The sequence below is a fragment of the Eleutherodactylus coqui genome, chromosome 11 (genome assembly GCF_035609145.1).
Source record: "Eleutherodactylus coqui strain aEleCoq1 chromosome 11, aEleCoq1.hap1, whole genome shotgun sequence".
NCBI lineage: Eukaryota > Metazoa > Chordata > Amphibia > Anura > Eleutherodactylidae > Eleutherodactylus > Eleutherodactylus coqui.
In genome coordinates, this window is record NC_089847.1 from 136,903,899 (window position 1) to 136,925,787 (window position 21,889).

At 51.0% G+C, this 21,889-nt stretch overlaps 1 protein-coding gene across 5 annotated transcripts in view; it reads left to right on the forward strand.

The window, feature by feature from the left end:
• GAS2 (growth arrest specific 2) overlaps positions 1-21,889 on the forward strand; it is a 93,567-nt gene that overhangs the window by 51,606 nt on the left and 20,072 nt on the right. For all 5 annotated transcript variants that reach the window (XM_066583609.1, XM_066583612.1, XM_066583614.1 and 2 more), the window contains 3 exons: positions 2,975-3,038; positions 11,641-11,788; positions 14,099-14,206. In XM_066583609.1, coding sequence (XP_066439706.1) covers positions 2,975-3,038; positions 11,641-11,788; positions 14,099-14,206 — 320 coding nt within the window. The remainder of the gene's footprint in view (positions 1-2,974; positions 3,039-11,640; positions 11,789-14,098; positions 14,207-21,889) is intronic.

Below are 21,889 nucleotides of genomic sequence, written 5' to 3' on the forward strand. Positions count from 1 at the left end.
GTGTAACGTCAGATGATTTTAATACTTCCACGATGGTAGACCTCTATATGTTCCCGGGTCTTCAGAGGGAGAGGTCACATGATTATTTACTGCAATATTGTGGCTATGGGGTGAAAAAAGGCCTTAGGCTCCGCCCCAAAAAAGGTCCTAGAACTCGCTAGGACTGCCTCTGTACTGGGACTGTGGGGACTAAGCCCCACCCCCGGTGGAAGGAGAGGCGGCTCCCTCCCTGCTGGGACTCATCCAGATATAGAGCTGCAGGACATGTAGGACGGTCCAACGACAGCTTGGTGTGCGCACAACAGTACGGACTGGGGGGGGTGGTACCTCTCAGAAGGGACGGCGGTCATGTGGGAATCATGCCACAGTGTTTATGAACTACAAGCTTATGAGAGAGTTTGGGCGTTTTAGTGTTAATACAAATTGCGATGTCCTGGGCGCTGCGTGTTAGTGGTGCTCCTCTTTAGTTTAAAGATGGCGGCACGGCTTCTCTGACTGCCTGTTGCACGCTGTGTATACATCGTTAGTATAAGACCCTGCTGTGATTGGCTGGTGCTGCTCCCATGAGCAGTGATAGCCACCGGGAGCCGCATGGAGTGTCTGAGGCTACCGATACATACTAATGCACCGTGTAGTCAGAGAAGCGGTGCCGCCATCTTTGTCTCTCCAGGCCCAGAGGGTCGCTTATGTTCATGTGAGACGAGCGTGTACAGGAGATATCTTGTTGAGGCCGCCATGTTGTCGCGCTGCGGTCCTTCGAGAACATAGTACGGAGTACGAGGATAACTATAGATGAAGATGGTTCGTTATCAGAGGGGTGGAAGTGCCTCGCCGAAGCGATCGGATGTGGAACGATGGATGTAGAGTAGAAGTGTGAGGTCCCCTGAGATGTGTGACGTTCCAGCATGCTACAAGCGCGACTTGCTGGTTAGAAATGCGTAACGTTTCCAGTCCAGTGCGCTTCTGTGCAGCGTCATCCGTTAACCAGTAAAGTTTATTATCTGATGTACACCACCGCCGTGCCGCCATCTGCGCTACTGTTACATTGTATCACTGTAACCATAATAAGTGTACTGATTCTTTACACTAATCTGTAAATCTTTCCCTTCTCGTATCAGCTGACTCTATTGGCGCCCCTCCGCTATGGTAGGAAATCGCTGTGTACACGGACGTCCCATCTGTCATCATTCCATGTATCACTGTCATTAGCATCCCTGTTACTGAGATATTATATAGTGAGAATGTGTGCAGATGTCTAATGGGCTCTACTTACCATTTCTTACCATTTTCATGATCTCTGCTTGTTGTCAGTGAATGGAAACATTGTAACAAACTCTCAGCTCTGAGAAGTACGAGGCCCGCTACAGTCTCTGGATCTGGGGTTCCATCCTTGTAGTGTAAATGCCATCTTCCAGCAAGAGAACATGTAGATGTCCGTAAGAACAGACACACGTGGTCTCGTAGCCTCATGACTCCCATCATCCATGTGACTCCCATCATCCATGTGACTCCCAGCATTCCCTCCGCTCGTTGCTGAACTGTTTTTGGTTGCTATAAGTTACATCTGTTTCTTCGGTATACGGGACCACATGGTGTCATTGAGCAGTTTCATTTAAGGGGTTGCGTCGGAGAATACATTGATGATATATCTCTAGGCAATACCCAAATGGGGAACATCTGCCCGCTGTCAGACCCCCACCCATCAGACATTTCTGGCATGTTCTAGCAATATGTCAGTAATAGTCCTACTATGATAATGCCTTAAAGGGGAACTGCTTAATAACGTGTGTATCACTTTAAGAGAAAAGAAATTACTGGAAAAGTAGTTTAGTCGTTCAACTGATTCTTAATTATATCTGTTTCTGGAAAAGCTGGGTGACAACCAACTGAGTCCCCATCACAGCTCACATGGTGGTTATCCCCTAACTCTCCTGGATTCATGAGTGATCAATCCGCCAAGTTACATAGTTCTACGTCCTTCACATATCTGCAGAACTAGAGAAGAAAAACTCAACTCAGGACTGCGACAAACCCCATGGAAGCCATTCTGCATGTCACCCAGCTTTCCCAGAAGCCTACACTGAACGGCCCCTTTACTAGATGCCCTGTGCTCTCACAATTGGCGCATCCCCGTATGGACATTCTCCCTGTGACCCCGGAGCGCAGCAAAAAATCACGTGACAAGTGTGAATCCACATTAGGGAGAATCCAGCGACCAGAGTGACTTCCAGTGAAGCCCCATCATCGGTGCTAGACTAGCCGGGCGCTCACTGCCAACTGCGGGGGGTTTTCTCATATAACTGTGCGGAGAGAATACCAAGAATGGCGCAATCAAGGAAAACGTCCAACGAAAGGGTATCCTGTGGACGGAAACAACTCATCACTGAAAGGGGTCGGAGGAGGATGTCAGGAATCGTTCCGGGGACACACAACTCGCCGTTCCTATGCACAGATGGACTATAACAGCAGGCGACCAGTTCCAGCGCCATTGTGTCTAAGAGAAACAGAACGACTCCAGCGGGCAAAAGAGCGCAAAACTTGTATCACTGAGCAGCGGAAAAACATCTCCTGGTCAGATGGGTCCAGATTTCTGTTGCTCCACGCTGATGGAAGGTCAGAATTTGGCGCAAGCAGCATGAATCGCTGACCCCTTCCTGTCAGCTGGTCAGAACATGTCAGCACCGCCATCTAATCTGCAGCTTCTGCAAGAAGCTTTCTGTCCGCAGGGGCCGATATTCCTGCAGAACGATTTCATCACCGAGTGGGATCTACGCCACAACGAATGGCTGCGGTTCTGAAGACCAAAGGAGTCCAACGCCACTAGATGGGGGTCTCTAATAAAGGGGCCGTCAGTGTAGATAACTAAGAAATGGAAGTAGCAACATGATAGGAGTGGAGACCCCCGTCATATATCGCTGTATTCATTATTGTATATCATCTCCGTTCATGAAGTGATCTTCATCTTCTTCTCTAGTTCTACACAAGCAGCCCCGAGAAGTTTGCCTGTGCCTACTAGAGCTGGGGAGAATCGCAGTGAGGTAAGAGAATGTTTCGGAAATATTTACTTCTGTTTTTTGTTACCTTCTTGACTTCTCCGTTGTCTTTCCTATAATAATAATCCCGCTGATCTTCAGCAGCAGAACAGGAACTGAGGGGGCCAATCATATATTGAAGGGCGTGAAGACATTGCAGTCGTGTGTCTATTGCTCCAGTGCAGCTCCAGTAAGAAATGACGCCACCGTGCAAATAGTCTTCACTAGAAATCTCCTACAGACCTGTTTGTAGTCAGACAATGAAGTAGTTACATGCTAACCTACAGACAGCAAGGGAGGAGGCAGATGGAAGAGAGTCAGTGTCCTCATAGTAAATACAGTACCAGAATCAACCTCAGTACATAAATACAGCACCAGAACCAAGCTTAGTACATAAATACAGCGCCAGAACCAACCTCAGTACATAAATACAGTAGAAGAACCAGCCTCAGTACATAAATACAGCACCAGAACCAACCTCAGTACATAAATACAGTACCAGAACCAACCTCACTACATAAATACAGTACCAGAACAAACCTCAGTACATAAATACAGCACCAGAACCAACCTCAGTACATAAATACAGTACCAGAACCAGCCTCAGTACATAAATACAGCACCAGAACCAACCTCAGTACATAAATACAGTACCAGAACCAACCTCCCTACATAAATACAGTACCAGAACCAATCTCAGTACATAAATACAGTACCAGAACCAACCTCAGTTCATAAATACAGTACCAGAACCAAGCTCAGTACATAAATACAGAACCAGAACCAACCTCAGTACATAATTACAGTACCAGAACCAACCTCAGTACATAATTACAGTACCAGAACCAACCTCAGTACATAAATACAGTACCAGAACCAACCTCAGTACATAAATACAGCACCAGAACCAACCTCAGTACATAAATGCAGCACCAGAACCAACCTCAGTACATAAACACAGTAACAGAACCAACCTCAGTACATAAATACAACAGCAGAACCAACCTTAAGTCCATACATATAGCACAAGAACTAACTTCAGTACATAAATACAGCTCCAGAACCAAACTCAGTACATACATACAGCACCAGAACCAACCTCAGTATATAAATACAGCACCAGAACCAACCTCAGTACATAAATACAGCACACAAACCAACCTCAGTATATAAATACAGTACCAGAACCAACCTCAGTATATAAATACCCCACCAGAACAAAGCTCAGTACATAAATACACCACCAGAACCAAGCTCAGTACATACATACAGCACCACAACCAACCTCAGTATATAAATACAGCACCAGAACCAACCTCAGTATATAAATACAGCACCAGAACCAACCTCAGATTGTGCGATTTCAAGTAAAGCTAACGTAGCGATTCCCCATTCAGTCTCATAACCTAGTGGTTTACGGGTAGCAGATTGGCGCGGGGTGGGGGCCGTGTAATACTCTGGAGCTGCAGACATGAGAGAGCTGTGTGTTCTGCAGCCGCTCCTCCTGTTTTATGGCCGGCGCTGTGTGCAGGTGTAGGCTCTCCGTCCTCGGGGACGCTCATGATTTACGGTCTACAGGACCGGCCAGACAGACAGGAAGTACAGGAATCTTTATAGCCATTCCTTCCCAGCCCGGGGAATGTTTCATCAAAGCCGCCGGCGCGGCCCGTTCCTTCCACTCATAGGTTTCCATTGTTCGTGGCGTCTACGGTGCAGCGCTGGTCTGTGCAGGAATAATTTCCGATGACAGAATTCTAAGTCAGTCATTTACATCGCTAGAACAGAGGGGTCCGAGCGTGTAAGACGAGCCTAGACCAGAGGGGTCTGAGTGTATAAGACGAGCCTAGACCAGAGGGGTCTGAGAGTATAAGACGAGCCTAGACCAGAGGGGTCTGAGTGTCTAAGACGAGCCTAGACCAGAGGGGTCCGAGTGTGTAAGACGAGCCCAGACCAGAGGGGTCCGAGCGTGTAAGACGAGCCCAGACCAGAGGGGTCCGAGCGTGTAAGACAAGCCTAGACCAGAGGGGTCCGAGTGTGTAAGACGAGCCCAGACCGGAGGGGTCCGAGCGTGTAAGACGAGCCCAGACCAGAGGGGTCCGAGCATGTAAGACGAGCCTAGACCAAAGGGGTCCGAGCGTGTAAGACGAGCCTAGACCAGAGGGGTCTGAGTGTCTAAGACGAGCCTAGACCAGAGGGGTCTGAGTGTCTAAGACGAGCCTAGACCAGAGGGGTCCGAGTGTGTAAGACGAGCCCAGACCAGAGGGGTCCGAGCGTGTAAGACGAGCCCAGACCAGAGGGGTCCGAGCGTGTAAGACGAGCCTAGACCAGAGGGGTCCGAGTGTGTAAGACGAGCCCAGACCAGAGGGGTCCGAGCGTGTAAGACGAGCCTAGATCAGAGGGGTCCGAGTGTGTAAGACGAGCCTAGACCAGAGGGGTCCGAGTGTGTAAGACGAGCCTAGACCAGAGGGGTCTGAGTGTGTAAGACGAGCCCAGACCAGAGGGGTCTGAGCGTGTAAGGCGAGCCTAGGCCAGAGGGGTCTGAGTGTGTAAGACGAGCCTAGACCAGAGGGGTCTGAGTGTGTAAGACGAGCCTAGACCAGAGGGGTCCGAGCGTGTAAGACGAGCCTAGACCAGAGGGGTCCGAGCGTGTAAGATGAGCCTAGACCAGAGGGGTCTGAGTGTGTAAGACGAGCCTAGACCAGAGGGGTCCGAGTGTGTAAGACGAGCCTAGACCAGAGGGGTCCGAGTGTGTAAGACGAGCCTAGACCAGAGGGGTCCGAGTGTGTAAGACGAGCCTGGACCAGAGGGGTCCGAGTGTGTAAGACGAGCCTAGACCAGAGGGGTCCGAGTGTGTAAGACGAGCCTAGACCAGAGGGGTCCGAGTGTGTAAGACGAGCCTAGACCAGAGGGGTCCGAGTGTGTAAGACGAGCCTAGACCAGAGGGGTCCGAGTGTGTAAGACAAGGCCAGACCAGAGGGGTCCGAGTGTGTAAGACGAGCCTAGACCAGAGGGGTCCGAGTGTGTAATACGAGCCTAGACCAGAGGGGTCTGAGCGTGTAAGACGAGCCTAGACCAGAGGGGTCTGAGCGTGTAAGACGAGCCTAGACCAGAGGGGTCCGAGAGTGTAAGACGAGCCTAGACCAGAGGGGTCCGAGCGTGTAAGACGAGCCTAGACCAGAGGGGTCCGAGCGTGTAAGACGAGCCTAGACCAGAGGGATCCGAGCGTGTAAGACGAGCCTAGACCAGAGGGGTCCGAGCGTGTAGGACGAGCCTAGACCAGAGGGGTCCGAGCGTGTAAGACGAGCCTAGACCAGAGGGGTCCGAGCGTGTAAGACGAGCCTAGACCAGAGGGGTCCGAGCGTGTAAGACGAGCCTAGACCAGAGGGGTCTGAGCGTGTAAGACGAGCATAGACCAGAGGGGTCCGAGCGTGTAAGACGAGCCCAGACCAGAGGGGTCTGAGCGTGTAAGACGAGGCTAGACCAGAGGGGTCTGAGTGTGTAAGACGAGGCTAGACCAGAGGGGTCTGAGTGTGTAAGACGAGGCTAGACCAGAGGGGTCTGAGTGTGTAAGACGAGCCTAGACCAGAGGGGTCTGAGTGTGTAAGACGAGCCTAGACCAGAGGGGTCTGAGTGTGTAAGACGAGCCTAGACCAGAGGGGTCTGAGCGTGTAAGACGAGCCTAGACCAGAGGGGTCCGAGCGTGTAAGACGAGCCTAGACCAGAGGGGTCCGAGCGTGTAAGACGAGCCTAGACCAGAGGGGTCTGAGCGTGTAAGACGAGCATAGACCAGAGGGGTCCGAGCGTGTAAGACGAGCCCAGACCAGAGGGGTCTGAGCGTGTAAGACGAGGCTAGACCAGAGGGGTCTGAGTGTGTAAGACGAGGCTAGACCAGAGGGGTCTGAGTGTGTAAGACGAGGCTAGACCAGAGGGGTCTGAGTGTGTAAGACGAGCCTAGACCAGAGGGGTCTGAGTGTGTAAGACGAGCCTAGACCAGAGGGGTCTGAGCGTGTAAGACGAGCCTAGACCAGAGGGGTCCGAGAGTGTAAGACGAGCCTAGACCAGAGGGGTCCGAGCGTGTAAGACGAGCCTAGACCAGAGGGGTCCGAGCGTGTAAGACGAGCCTAGACCAGAGGGGTCCGAGCGTGTAAGACGAGCCTAGACCAGAGGGGTCCGAGCGTGTAGGACGAGCCTAGACCAGAGGGGTCCGAGCGTGTAAGACGAGCCTAGACCAGAGGGGTCCGAGCGTGTAAGACGAGCCTAGACCAGAGGGGTCCGAGCGTGTAAGACGAGCCTAGACCAGAGGGGTCTGAGCGTGTAAGACGAGCATAGACCAGAGGGGTCCGAGCGTGTAAGACGAGCCCAGACCAGAGGGGTCTGAGCGTGTAAGACGAGCCCAGACCAGAGGGGTCTGAGTGTGTAAGACGAGGCTAGACCAGAGGGGTCTGAGTGTGTAAGACGAGGCTAGACCAGAGGGGTCTGAGTGTGTAAGACGAGCCTAGACCAGAGGGGTCTGAGTGTGTAAGACGAGCCTAGACCAGAGGGGTCTGAGTGTGTAAGACGAGCCTAGACCAGAGGGGTCTGAGTGTGTAAGACGAGCCTAGACCAGAGGGGTCCGAGCGTGTAAGACGAGCCTAGACCAGAGGGGTCCGAGCGTGTAAGACGAGCCTAGACCAGAGGGGTCCGAGCGTGTAAGACGAGCCTAGACCAGAGGGGTCCGAGCGTGTAAGACGAGCCTAGACCAGAGGGGTCCGAGCGTGTAAGACGAGCCTAGACCAGAGGGGTCCGAGCGTGTAAGACGAGCCTAGACCAGAGGGGTCCGAGCGTGTAAGACGAGCCCAGGCCAGAGGGGTCCGAGCGTGTAAGACGAGGCTAGACCAGAGGGGTCTGAGTGTGTAAGACGAGGCTAGACCAGAGGGGTCTGAGTGTGTAGGACGAGGCTAGACCAGAGGGGTCTGAGTGTGTAAGACGAGGCTAGACCAGAGGGGTCTGAGTGTGTAAGACGAGGCTAGACCAGAGGGGTCTGAGTGTGTAAGACGAGGCTAGACCAGAGGGGTCTGAGTGTGTAAGACGAGCCTAGACCAGAGGGGTCTGAGTGTGTAAGACGAGCGTAGACCAGAGGGGTCTGAGTGTGTAAGACGAGCCTAGACCAGAGGGGCCCGAGTGTGTAAGACGAGCCTAGACCAGAGGGGTCTGAGTGTGTAAGACGAGCCTAGACCAGAGGGGTCTGAGTGTGTAAGACGAGCCTAGACCAGAGGGGTCTGAGCGTGTAAGACGAGCCTAGACCAGAGGGGTCTGAGCGTGTAAGACGAGCCTAGACCAGAGGAGCCCGAGTGTGTAAGACGAGCCTAGACCAGAGGGGTCTGAGCGTGTAAGACGAGCCTAGACCAGAGGGATCTGAGCGTGTAAGATGAGGCCAGACCAGAGGGGTCTAAGCGTGTAAGATGAGCCTAGGCCAGAGGGGTCCGAGCGTGTAAGACGAGCCTAGAGCAGAGGGGTCTGAGTGTGTAAGACGAGGCCAGACCAGAGGGGTCTGAGTGTGTAAGACGAGCCTAGGCCAGAGGGGTCTGAGCGTGTAAGACGAGCCTAGAGCAGAGGGGTCTGAGTGTGTAAGACGAGGCTAGACCAGAGGGGTCTGAGTGTGTAAGACGAGCCTAGACCAGAGGGGTCTGAGTGTGTAAGACGAGCCTAGACCAAAGGGGTCTGAGTGTGTAAGACGAGCCTAGACCAGAGGGGTCTGAGCGTGTAAGACGAGCCTAGACCAGAGGGGTCTGAGCGTGTAAGACGAGCCTAGACCAGAGGGGTCCGAGCGTGTAAGACGAGCCTAGAGCAGAGGGGTCCGAGCGTGTAAGACGAGCCTAGACCAGAGGGGTCCGAGCGTATAAGACGAGCCTAGACCAGAGGGGTCTGAGTGTGTAAGACGAGCCTAGACCAGAGGGGTCTGAGTGTGTAAGACGAGCCTAGACCAGAGGGGTCTGAGTGTGTAAGACGAGCCTAGACCAGAGGGGTCTGAGTGTGTAAGACGAGCCTAGACCAGAGGGGTCTGAGTGTGTAAGACGAGCCTAGGCCAGAGGGGTCCGAGCGTGTAAGACGAGCCTAGAGCAGAGGGGTCTGAGTGTGTAAGACGAGGCTAGACCAGAGGGGTCCGAGCGTGTAAGACGAGCCTAGACCAGAGGGGTCTGAGCGTGTAAGACGAGCCTAGACCAGAGGGGTCCGAGCGTGTAAGACGAGCCTAGACCAGAGGGGTCTGAGTGTGTAAGACGAGCCTAGACCAGAGGGGTCTGAGTGTGTAAGACGAGCCTAGACCAGAGGGGTCTGAGTGTGTAAGACGAGCCTAGACCAGAGGGGTCTGAGTGTGTAAGACGAGCCTAGACCAGAGGGGTCTGAGTGTGTAAGACGAGCCTAGACCAGAGGGGTCTGAGTGTGTAAGACGAGCCTAGACCAGAGGGGTCTGAGCGTGTAAGACGAGCCTAGACCAGAGGGGTCCGAGCGTGTAAGACGAGCCTAGAGCAGAGGGGTCCGAGTGTGTAAGACGAGCCTAGACCAGAGGGGTCCGAGTGTATAAGACGAGCCTAGACCAGAGGGGTCTGAGTGTGTAAGACGAGCCTAGACCAGAGGGGTCTGAGTGTGTAAGACGAGCCTAGACCAGAGGGGTCTGAGTGTGTAAGACGAGCCTAGAGCAGAGGGGTCTGAGTGTGTAAGACGAGCCTAGACCAGAGGGGTCTGAGTGTGTAAGACGAGCCTAGACCAGAGGGGTCAGAGTGTGTAAGACGAGCCTAGACCAGAGGGGTCTGAGTGTGTAAGACGAGACTAGACCAGAGGGGTCCGAGCGTGCAAGACGAGCCTAGACCAGAGGGGTCCGAGTGTATAAGACGAGCCTAGACCAGAGGGGTCTGAGTGTGTAAGACGAGCCTAGACCAGAGGGGTCTGAGTGTGTAAGACGAGCCCAGACCAGAGGGGTCTGAGTGTGTAAGACGAGCCTAGGCCAGAGCGGTCTGAGTGTGTAAGACGAGCCTAGACCAAAGACATGGGAACCCCAAAGACTACAGTCAGCCATGACTGCACTGGGTGGCTTCTGTCGCGAGCCGACGGGTCGGCACTGGTTCAGTCTGGGGTTTGGGGGCATCCAACTTCATGGGGCTTAGCCCCTCTTTAATAAGTGAGGGGTATGGAGGGGTGAGTGTATCTCCAGCTCTTAGGGATAGCAAAAGTGGGACATGAATATGAGATGTTCTGGAGTGCCAGGATACCCCTACAAACCCAGTTAGGGTATCCCTATACCAGTCGGTCAGAGCTATAACAGGGCCAACCAGAAACAATTAGGGAAAACTGGCATAGAAAAGTCGTGCAATTTGGCACGAGGGCCTCTTACACAAAAACTCTGCTACATTCCATTTCTTTGCGCTGACTTTGGCACATATTGGTGAAGTGGGTGTGGCTTTTAGGAGGGGGCGTGGTCTCCCAAACCTGCAGATTTATGTATAATTTATGCTGGAAACAGACATAAATTATTCCAGAAATGTATGCCAGGTCAGACCTAACATACATTTCAATGAGGTGCTGGCGTGCGCTTACTACATGAAGAGATCTGCATAGGGCACTGGAGGAAACTGTTCTAAGACCGATGTCAGAAAGTGGGTTTTAGTAAATCTCCCCCAATATCTGTATAACCAGAGCCCACCATGGTGCCCCAACGCTGGAGCCCACTACGTTGCCCCAGTACTGCAGCCTGCTATGGTGCCCCAACGGTGGAACCCCCCTTCCCCACTGTGCCCGAGTACTGCAGCCCATCATGGTGCCCTATTAGTTGATCCCCCACTGTACCTAAGTACTGCAGCCTGCCACGGTGCCCCAGCAGTGGATCCCCCCAGTGTGCCCAAGTACTGCAGCCCACCACGGTGACCCAGTACTGCTGCCCACCATGGTGCCCCAACAGTGGATCCCCCCAGTGTGCCCAAGTACTGCAGCCCACCACGGTGACCCAGTACTGCTGCCCACCATGGTACCCCAACAGTGGATCCCCCCAGTGTGCCCAAGTACTGCAGCCCACCACGGTGACCCAGTACTGCTGCCCGCCATGGTGCCCCAACAGTGGATTCCCCATGGTGCCTCAGTACAGCAGCCCACCATGGTGCCCCAGCAGAGGATTCCCCATGGTGCCTCAGTACAGCAGCCCAACATGGTGCCCCAGCAGTGGATCCCCCATGGTGCCCCAGTACTGCAGCCCCCCATGGTGCCCCAACAGTGGATTCCCCATGGTGCCTCAGTACAGCAGCCCACCACAGTACTCTAGGCTATAACAACACCAACCTGCAATAATAGCCTTATAAAAGGGCCAGCCACAGTGTCTCTACAGAAGAGCCAGTCTGCAAGAGCGCCCCCATAGCACAGCAGGCCGGAGTGTGCTGGTCTTCTGAGTGGTCCTGACCTGAGCAGTCTGATAATATGATGATAAGAGTAAGAGATCCATAATTGAAGCAGCACAGAGTATTTCAGGGGAGGGGACAGAGTCCTATAGCGGAGGGCGCCGCGGTGTAATCATGTCTGTATGGATGGCGCCACTCTGCTGTACGTCACAATTCTCGCTGATCATGTGACTTTGGATTCTTAGGTTCGGTGTGGAGCCGCCTGGACTAATAAAACTGGAAAAAGAGATTGAACAGGAAGAAACCCTCTCGACCCCGACCCCGTCTCCGTCCCCCTCCCCCACAAAGACCTCCACGGGGAAGAAGAGTGCTGGAAAGTTATTAGACGACGCTGTAAGTGATCCGTATATTTCTCAGCTGGTACTGTATACATCACCAGAGCCGCGGCGAGGGGCGGACTGAGCCTCCTAGTGGTTGTCCCATAGCAAAAAGCAAACTACACCCCCTGCTGGTTCAGTAGGGTGCGGCAACTTATCCGCTCCTAACCTCCGTCCACGTAGAAGGTGCAAGTAACTCGTGGGGATAGAGAGACCTTCACAGACTCCTACTAACCAAGGTGAAGCGGAAGAAGCCCACCAGAGCCTCTGCCCCCTTCACATTGGTCACTCGCACAGGGTCCAGTAAGGTGAGCTATGAGGGGCTGTTTGAGGGGTCCTCACATTGTAGAGTTACTTTATCTGACCCCTTTGATGCCGCTGTCATGAAGGGAACATTGTGGTCATCGAATACTTGCTGTGAGACAATTAAAGGGAACCTGTCAGCAGAAATATGGCCATACATTTGCCGCTGTAGCGCTCTCAGCCGTGATCTGCGGGTCGCACGTTTTTTGTATAAAAGCAGCATTTCAACTTCACCCCCAAATCTTACTTTTAATCTTGCGCACCTGTCGCAGGTGACGGAGCAACAACAGGTTCCGGATGGCACAGCAGCTGACAGGCGGAACATAAACTTTACTAAATGGCAAATGGATGAATATTTCCGCTCCGCCGGAGGGCGCCGTGCTTGAGCGTTACGTAAAAACGGCACCTTGCACCCTCCGTCTCCCATCCCCGAATGTTAGAGGGGACCTCTACACGGCATCGCAGCACTCACCAGACCAACGCTGGCAGGCGCCCGTCTTCTGTCTTTCCGCTCGCCTTCTTGGCTGAGGATCGGAGGGGAGGAGGTGGGGGGGTTACGGCGCGACCATCAGTCACAGATTCAGAGCGGCTGAGCCACTTACATTGTAAGGAAGAGTGCGGGGCACCCCCTTACACACCCGTATGCACATTTGCCATCTAAAATAACACAGGTGGCGCTCCGTCACTCCGAGTCACCACATCATCTGAGAAAAACGGCCTCTCCTCCTGCCTGTCGCGCCCTGCAGCTTCCGGTGCATACGCAGTGTGACGGAGCGGTTGTGGTGCAGACCTCACCAGCGCACGGCACATGCGGAAGAAGAAATGCGTGACATTTCCGAGTCTACAACCGCTGACATCAAGAGTTCGGCTAACTTCACACGGGTGAGTGTGATATCGGGCCGCAAATCACAGCCCAATATCGCGTTCGCCAACATGTGATTTCCCCGCAGATGCGAAGCGTTTTTATATCAAAACCGCCTCACATCACTTCGGGGAAGTAGCGATCCTCCACCGTGGCTGACAGCTGCGGCGCAGGATCGCGGTGTTCCTCCCACCGTTTTCAATGGGCAAACCTCACAACCCACCGCGTGCACCTAGCAGCGCGCTGCGGCCGGCGGCCCCATTGAAGGCAATAGGTGATGCGATGTGAGAGTGCGCAGAAAGATAGGGAGTGCCGCGATTTGTTTCCCGCATCGTAGTGCCATGCAATGTCAGAAAAAAATCGCTCATGTGCATGACTACATTCAAAAGAATGGGGGAATATTCACGCGAGATATCTGCATCTCGCAACGCACAAATCTCACAAGATTTTCTCGGCCGTGTGAAAACGGCCTTAGGAGGAAGGAGAGGCGTCTCGGAGCGATGGAGACACAACCAGTGTGACCGGAGACGGTGACGCGCGTGCGGGGTGCGTCAGATTTGGTGGTGAAGCTACCAGGCTGCTTATAAATAAAAACAAGTGCCCTGCAGATCACACGCTGGACGGCCCGCCGGCGGCGGATGTACGCCTCCAGACAGCCGTGTTATTCTGTGGCGCCATACATGTGTGGAAACGACTTAACCCTTGCATTATTCCATTGCGAATTACAAAACTCGCCTTCTCAAGTTAATGGAGATAGAAAAAAAAAAACAAAAGTGCACGGATGGGATGTCCAGTTTTTTTTTTTGTTTTTTTTTAAAGATGCAAAACTAAAGAATTGGGCTCGTTTCAGGTTTTCTTTTGCAGATGTAAAAAAACGGATGGCACACGGAGTAAAACATTGAACACACAGACCGAATACAGCGGCCACATGGAAGAAAAAGGATGGTTTTTGCGGACATAAAACTGGCTTTTTTTAACAGAAGCGTGCACCGAGCGTTATACTGACATTTCTGCTGACAGCTTCCATGTAAAGCCGCTCTACGGAGCAAGGACTCCGCAAACAGCTCCCTATAGCTCAGCTTCTTGGGAATGTAATACGAGGGAACTGCTGTCACATTTGCTTTTCAGTCCCTAATTGGGTTGAACTTCTTGTGCTTTCAGGTTCAGCGTATCTCTGAAGATCCTCCGTGTAAATGTCCCAGTAAGTTCTGCGTGGAGCGTCTTTCTCAAGGACGGTACAAGGTCGGAGAGAAGATCCTCTTTATAAGGGTAACGTGTTTTTATTCTATATGTTAAAGCGTATTTTCTATACATGTCTAATACTGATGTGGTTGCGCTTTTGATGTCCCCAGTGTCAGTATGCAGCTGGAAAGCAGCAGCATCTATGTAATGCATTGTACGGTGCTGCCTATGGGCTGCGATTAATGATGGACTACATGAATGTACGTGCTGTAATAGCAGGACGGCAGCAGTTCCACCGGAACACAAGCAGCTCTTTATGAACGGCTCTCTATTCTGGGTCATAGAGGGGGTCTTCAGTAGTTACGGTCTATGACGTCCATATGCCCTAAAGGGACATATGAAGGGGGACCGTGCTCTTATCACAACCCCTTTAAGGAGAAGGTGCAGTGAGAACCATGGAAGTGACCACAACCCACGGCGGTGGTCTTCACACTGCGACCAGCTGCTACGTTGCGGGAGGCCAGAAAAGGCTGATGTGACTTTTTCCTCAGACGCTGCACACCGTATTTTACCGCTATTAATGTGTGACCTCCAGAACCTACATCTGTCCCGGATGCGTGGACGCTCTGTCGACTCCAACATGCCGCTTCATAAAATGCGGGTTCCACCGGTATAAATGGTAGAAGCCAACCCATGCCGTATAAATAGAGTAACCGCGCCTTCTGTAGGAGCGAATGGCGAAGGACTGTAAGCAATTTACTGCTGACCGGTCTACGTGCCGCCCTCAGGGTGAGCCGCCATCCACAGCTGTTGGAGCCCTCAATGTCTGATGGGCTCGTCTGCCTGGTAAATTTTATGGCAACTGTGAGGCAACTGCATAAATTCCTTAAAAGTCAAGAAGAACTCGGATATTTGACCAAAACTAAAGAAAACATTCTATTTATTCATAGAGTGTAAGAAACAAGACAAGAACATCCAAGAACTTTACAAGTGATACATATTAAGCTTCCTTTTCACCAGCTTTAGCCTGTAAGACACTTCTGACTCCTCTCGGCATCCTACTGACTAGAGTTTGTACAATGGTTGGGTCTACTGGTCTCCATCAGGCTTGTAGTACATTCCAGGGGCTTTCTTGAGAGGTTGGACGTCTCCTTACTTTGTGTTTGAGTTTGATTGGGTTTAGATCAGATGGTTGTGGTGGCCATTCCATTATTTTCTGGGTTCCTTCTTCCTCACCACATAGTTCATGGAAAGCTTTGGGTCATTCTCACATAATGGTGTATGCAATTGAAATAGGGCCCTTGGATGGAGGAGGAGTCACCAGTGGGTTCTCGTATGGGGGCATACACTGTCGGTGGGCCGGATCACTGCCATAGAATTACCATTGGTTCTGATCCATAGCGGCCTAAGTAAGCACAGTTGTAGAGCTGACATGGGGTGGACAAAGGCTTCCTTGAAGACATGTAGGCAGCATTCACTAAAGGTGGTACTGTCTCCAGAAATCAAAGCAATATTCACTTGCGGAATACATAGTAGGTTAGGCTGAATGAAGACAATGTCCATCTGGTTCAGCCTGCACAATAGTCTTCTTAGACTTGGTTACTGCAAACGCTGGGACGGTGTCTGAGGCCCAACACCATTCCAGATTGGAGTTCCAAGAAGAGGCTTAGTCCTGCCTTGCTCTACTCTGGGTCGAAACCTCTGAGTCACTTTGGTGGTCAGCTCCGGGTACTGCATTGTGATGCCATTCCATGAACAGTGAGTCTGGTAGTTCCATGCTCTGCTCCCTGCTCACACTACACGGACGCTGGTGCTCCATAAGACATAGTGCGTGTCACCAGCATCTGCATGCCCCTCCGTGTGACCATTTACTACCAATCAAATACTAGCAAACCAAACAGACATAGGAATACAACGCAAACTGAATCTCCACTTGGGGCCACAAGCCAGGCCCGACTCGTAAACCCAACTAACACTAGGAGGAACACCCGCAGTACACAGGAATGGACAGTCCATCTTTGTTGTATTGATTATGGTCCTCATCTCTCTGTCCACATTTGCTCGCAGCCGGGGCGCCATCTCCTACGATTTACCAACTGTGAATCTGTATGACCATGTTGGTTCCTAATGACCTCGTGATGTCGATAATGATACTTACCTTGACTCCTTGTTATCAGATACCCGTCTCCCACCTCCATACAGATGACTTTAAGTTACTAAAGTTCAGATAACACGAGAAACACAGACAACGGCACAGCGCCGGGCGGGACGTAAGGTGATCACTGTTGTAAGTGTGTGCTTACCTCTAGAGGTGACAGTTGGGATATGTGACTGTGTACCAGTATGCAGGAGTGTCCCCTCTCAGTGAGTCAATGTCCTTGTGTTTTAGTCGTTAGTATCAACCCGAAACGCCAAATGCTGATGGCATCCTTTAAAGCATACCTGAGTTTTCAACAAGTTTTCTCCTTACTCTCTCATTTGCTGTTGTTTGCACCCTGTTTCACTTCTGTAAGTTCTGATCTTCAAGGGGGTCTTTCCCATTTTTCTGTTGCTTTGCTGTTTCTAATCCACTATCAGTGAGCAGGCATGTAGCAAGATTAGCATTCTGCCAGTAGTTCACTGCCCTGATTTCCTTGTCGTTACATCCCATGTGTCACTGCACTGTCTCTGGTCCAATCAGTAGGGAGACAGTGTCTGAAGATCCACGCCTCTGCTTTCCCAGGACCATCAGATATTCTCGCCAAATGGTTAGTAAACCCCCTATAGTGTGTGCACACATGCTGTGACAGCAGGAGAGCCAGAGACTTTGGAGATTGTTATCACAATGTCTGCATATCTGTCAGCCTGCAGCCTCTGAGTACAGCGGCACTGCCTGTGAAGACAGCCCCTACCCCTGTTGCTATAGAAATGTCCTTGTTACTAAGTAAACTCTGTGCCTAACAACAGAGAGTGGATTGCAGAGAAGCTGGGAGGGAGACCCCTAGTGGCCGCCACTTCAAATGTGATTTACAGCAGTAAAGCAACAATACTTTTAATGCAAATATATTACAGAAATGACGAGACGAACACAAGCTGGTGGATGACCAGAAGTTGTGTAAAAAGTTTCCGCCCCTTTAAGGTTGTATTTAAATTGGCAATGTTCCTGTGAGTTCCCTCCGATTCTGTGGACAGCGCTCGCACGGGAACAGAACCCTTTCATCTAAATTGGTTAGTTCACGGGTGATTTTTCACTTGGACTGGTAGTCGGAGTTTTGTATTGTTGTATCTCCTATTCTTGGGCTGTTCTTATTCACGCTCGCTCGCTATGTAAGTTGCCCACGAGCGCGATCAGTGTTTACAGCATGTTACTATTAGGCCACACAGGCGACGCAATATTGCTGCGACACAATCGGTGGTCCGTGCGATGCCGCTGCATTTTCTTGGGCGATACCATGATTTTGTGGCGCTACAAAGTTGCAAGTGGTGCTACACAACTTTGTAGCACCACATGCAAGATTTTTTTTTGGGGGGGGGGGCCTTGAAATATAAGCCCTAGCTGCAGAGAAAAACAAAAAAAAGCCAATCAGAGGCAGCGCTCCCTGGAGGCGAGGAATTTCCAATCCCCGGGCAGAAGACATGAATGAAAAGAACTGCCCGGGACAGGGTAAAAGATGCGCCGGAGCCGGACAGCGCTTCTCAGGCGGGGGGAATCCTGGCGGAAATCTTTGCGCATTCTTTTCCGTTGTGGCCGGCGCTCCCATAGGGAGAAGCGTGGCCACAACAGAAAAAAAATAGGCATGCTGCGGCCGGGGAATCCGCACTGCCGGCTTCTGCCAGCTTTGGCGCGATGGATTCGCCATCCCGTGTGGACGAGATTTTTGACATATCTCATCCACATGGCTGGCTAATCCCAGAATAAGCGGCCACACGGAATTTCCGCGGCAAATCCGCCCTGAGTGAACCCAGCCTCAGGTGACGGATGTGTTTTTTGGTTTTTTTCCTGCAGTTGGGCTTAGTTTTGGGCTCTAACAGTAGGATTTCCTACTGTCAAAATTGCATCACATCGCATGAAAACTGCGTTTCCGCGCGATGCGATGCAACAGAGAGGAGGATGGCGGGCATATCGCCAATCCCTTCATGTGCGTTACAAGGGACAACCCTGCGCTGTTGGTGCCCACCGACCGAGACCCTGCTGATAGGACACAAGTCCCCTTTAAATGTGAGCCCCTAATAATCAATCAGGTTCATCTATGATGTGGATGGCGGCGTCAGGACTGGAGCATCAGATGTTACATGGAAGGCAGCGGGGAAAAAACGCTTTCATTGTGAGAACAAATGATTTTAGGGATGTTTTCCCTTTTAATTATTCAGCCGGCGCTTTGATCTGGGAGTTACATCGTCTACCGTGCGGTTGCTGAATATTGATCGCGTCTCTGACTGCGCCGAACCTGCGGAGGTTCCAGGAGATCGGGGATGTATTAGGGAGCGACTTGTAACTCTAACTCAACTTGAGGGATGGGGGCATCGTTCTGTTGTCATGGTAACGCAGCCGGGAGATTTCTTTAGGGATTTGCAAGAAGCAGAGGCATTAAGAATGAGCGATGTTTGTGGCTGAGAAGTATTGATGCCTGCTCGCTGCATTCACACATTATATGCGGGCACACACCCCGGCAGGCAGGCGGGCGGGCGGCATTGTTAGGAGCGCAACACCCTTTAAAATAGGATGTAAGATAAAGATGATTCAGAAATAATCCCCCAGATGTCCTCTTGTATGTATATTCATAGATAGAGTTTTTTAAAAAGTAAGTGAACCCTTTGGAATGACTTTTATTTCTGTTTTGATTACTAATACAATGTGGTCTGATTGTGTCTAAGTCACCATTATAGACAAACACAATGTAACTAATAACACATGGACAGCTGGATGGTTCATCATCATCATCCATAGTGCAGGGAGAAAATGTAAGCCAAGCCTTGAGTTTAATAACCTGTAGGTCGTCCCTTAGCAGCAATCACCTCCAACAAATGTGTCAGTTCATCAATATTTCTGGGATGCCTTGTGTGCACAGCCATCTTCAAGTCACCTTACAGCATCTCCATAGGGTTAAGATCAGCACTCTGATTTAGCTGTTCCAAAACACAAATCTCTTCCAACCATTCTTTGGTTGATTACTTGTGAGATTTGCGCCATTATGTTGTAGCATTGCCCAACGTGTCCTCAGCTTGATGTCCTGGATGGCCGCCCTTATATCCTTATATATAAGATGTTCTGGTTCACCTTAGAATTCATTGTTCTCTTAAAGATTATAAGGCGCCCAGGACCCGAGGAGTAAATCAGCCCCTAAACCATGATGTCACCTCCACCATAGCCGCAAACCATGTCTGTCCGCCATACCTCCAAACCATGATGTCACCTCCACCATAGCCGCAAACCATGTCTGTCCGCCATACCTCCAAACCATGATGTCCTCTCCAACAGGCTTCACAGTTGGATGATGTTTTGGTGTACTATGTACTTTTTTTGCCTCCATATTGTGTATTTGTGCTAAAAAGTTCCACTTTTGTCTCCTAGAACATATCCCAGTAGCATTGTTGGAATACTCTGGTGGTCTCTTAGGTAAATGTAAGGTGGGTCTCACAGCCAGCAGTGGCTTCCTTTGTGGTGTCCTTCCATGATCACCATTCTTAGTCAGTGTTTCTGTAATAGAGGACACAAGAAGAGAGGTTTCCATAGACTCTTCTGTAGGTCCTCTGCTGTTCCTCCTGGGTTCTTTCTCCCCTCTTTCGGGATTGCTTGCTGTGATATAACTGGACACTCGTGGGGAGGGTAGAACAGTCCTGCATGTTCTCCATTGGCAGATGTCTTCTGAAAGTTGCCTACAGCAAAGCGCAGCTCACACTAACCAGAACAGATGTGTTAGTAACCAGGCTTTGTGTCCTTTATTTAATGTGCAAAGCACCTGTGAGACCTGCACTTCCAGTCTAATCTCAAGACACCTTTTCCCCATTAGCTATTGGAGAAGTCATTCATTCGAAGTTTCCTTACTTTTGCTCCCTGCACTAATAAAAGACATGAAGTGTCTGCGTGTTACATTGTACTTGCCTGTAACTGTACCTTAGATACAACCAGATCACATTGTATTAGTCATCAATACATAAATCAGGGAGATTACAAACGGGTTCATTTACTTTGTATTTCAAACATAGGTGGATGTGGGATACTGAAGTTGCAGTTCGTTTCTCCTACATCTTTAATGACTTTAGTTGACACAATGCCCCCACTCTGACAAGGGGGCGGTCTCCAATCATTAATCTACATTATTATGCAACCCCTGTGTTGCTTTGAAGCTGGGAAACCCTTATTAAAGTGCAGTTCCACTTTAAATTGATTTCTGTATGGATGCTTATGATTAAGAAGAGATAAATCCCTGATGCTTTGCAGCCTCATTTGTACAATTGCTGCAGTTGTATCCAGTCTAGACAATCCTCTGTGACCCCACCACCCGGCATCTGTGTTCCTGCATGCAGACACCAGGCTGTACTCAGCGCAGATGCCGGGGTGGGGACAAGTCAGAGATCACAACCTCTGATGATAGGGCAGTGGGTTGCTACTTGAGTGCACTACTTGAGGGGTTGCTGCCTGGCTGGAAATCTAGGTTGGGGGTCACTCTTAGTACAGGAGCCACTATGGAGGACACTATGACTACATGAGACACTCTGGAGGTCACTATTACTACTGTAGCTATTATGGGGTTCACCATTCCTATTGTGGCCACTAAGGGGGAAATTTGCTATTGGGGCCACTACTAGGGACACTATAGCTACTGGGGCTACTATGGGGTCACTACTACCATGGAGACCATTAAGGGGGTCGCTACTACTATTGGCACCACTAAGGGAATACTTACTATAGGGGCCACCACTTGGGGCACTCTTGTTCCATCACTTCGTACCAGTTTCACCTGTGTTGGGTATCTTGGCGTGTTTTGGCGCTTTAATGCCTGTAAAACTAGTGTTATCTTTTGCGTCGGGCGGCGCTCAGGGTCCCATTTCACGCTTTGCCTCGGGCAACATAAAGGGTTGGGGCAGCGCAGTTTGTCGCGTTACCATATCAGGTAAAATGTTGCACAGTAATTGCAAAAATGACAACATGATTAGAATTCTTGCAATCATCACAAATCGACTCCAACTTGTTTGCTCATGAGAACCCGTGAGTCGCGGTGACGCCATGATAAATGGCGAGTCATCACCTGGTCCGAATGTCCGGAAATCCTGCAATATCACAACAGTCCTGGAGGAATCCGATTATTGGGGAACTCAATCTGATTTCTGCAAATTGATGGATTTTTGACACCATTTGGTCGGCGTTCAGTGATGCAGCGGAGAGCGGCCGCGAATGTGTAGCGCGCTCAGCAATGAGATTATAGTGCGTCCAGCCTAGAGCCGGGCTCAATTACACTGTAATCTGGGCTGAGTGTTCTCCGCGACGGCCGCAGCGTTTCCCTGATGTGACATTTTGATATTAAGTGTCGCTGGGTTACAATTTGCAATATCGCTGGCTCATTCATCACAATTGTTTCTGGAAAGCGGATTCGTGTCCGCGGCCTCTCGTAGATAAGTGATTACAGGATTAGCGCCGGCCCGGCTCCATAGAAGGGGTCGTCCTGCTGATCTCGTAGATAGGAGTCTACATGCCGTTGATGGCACGCGACGCGATCCCCGGGGACGCCATCCGTCTGAGGGAGACAATAAATCCCCCTGTTTATGATGTGCTTATCGAGGGACAGACGG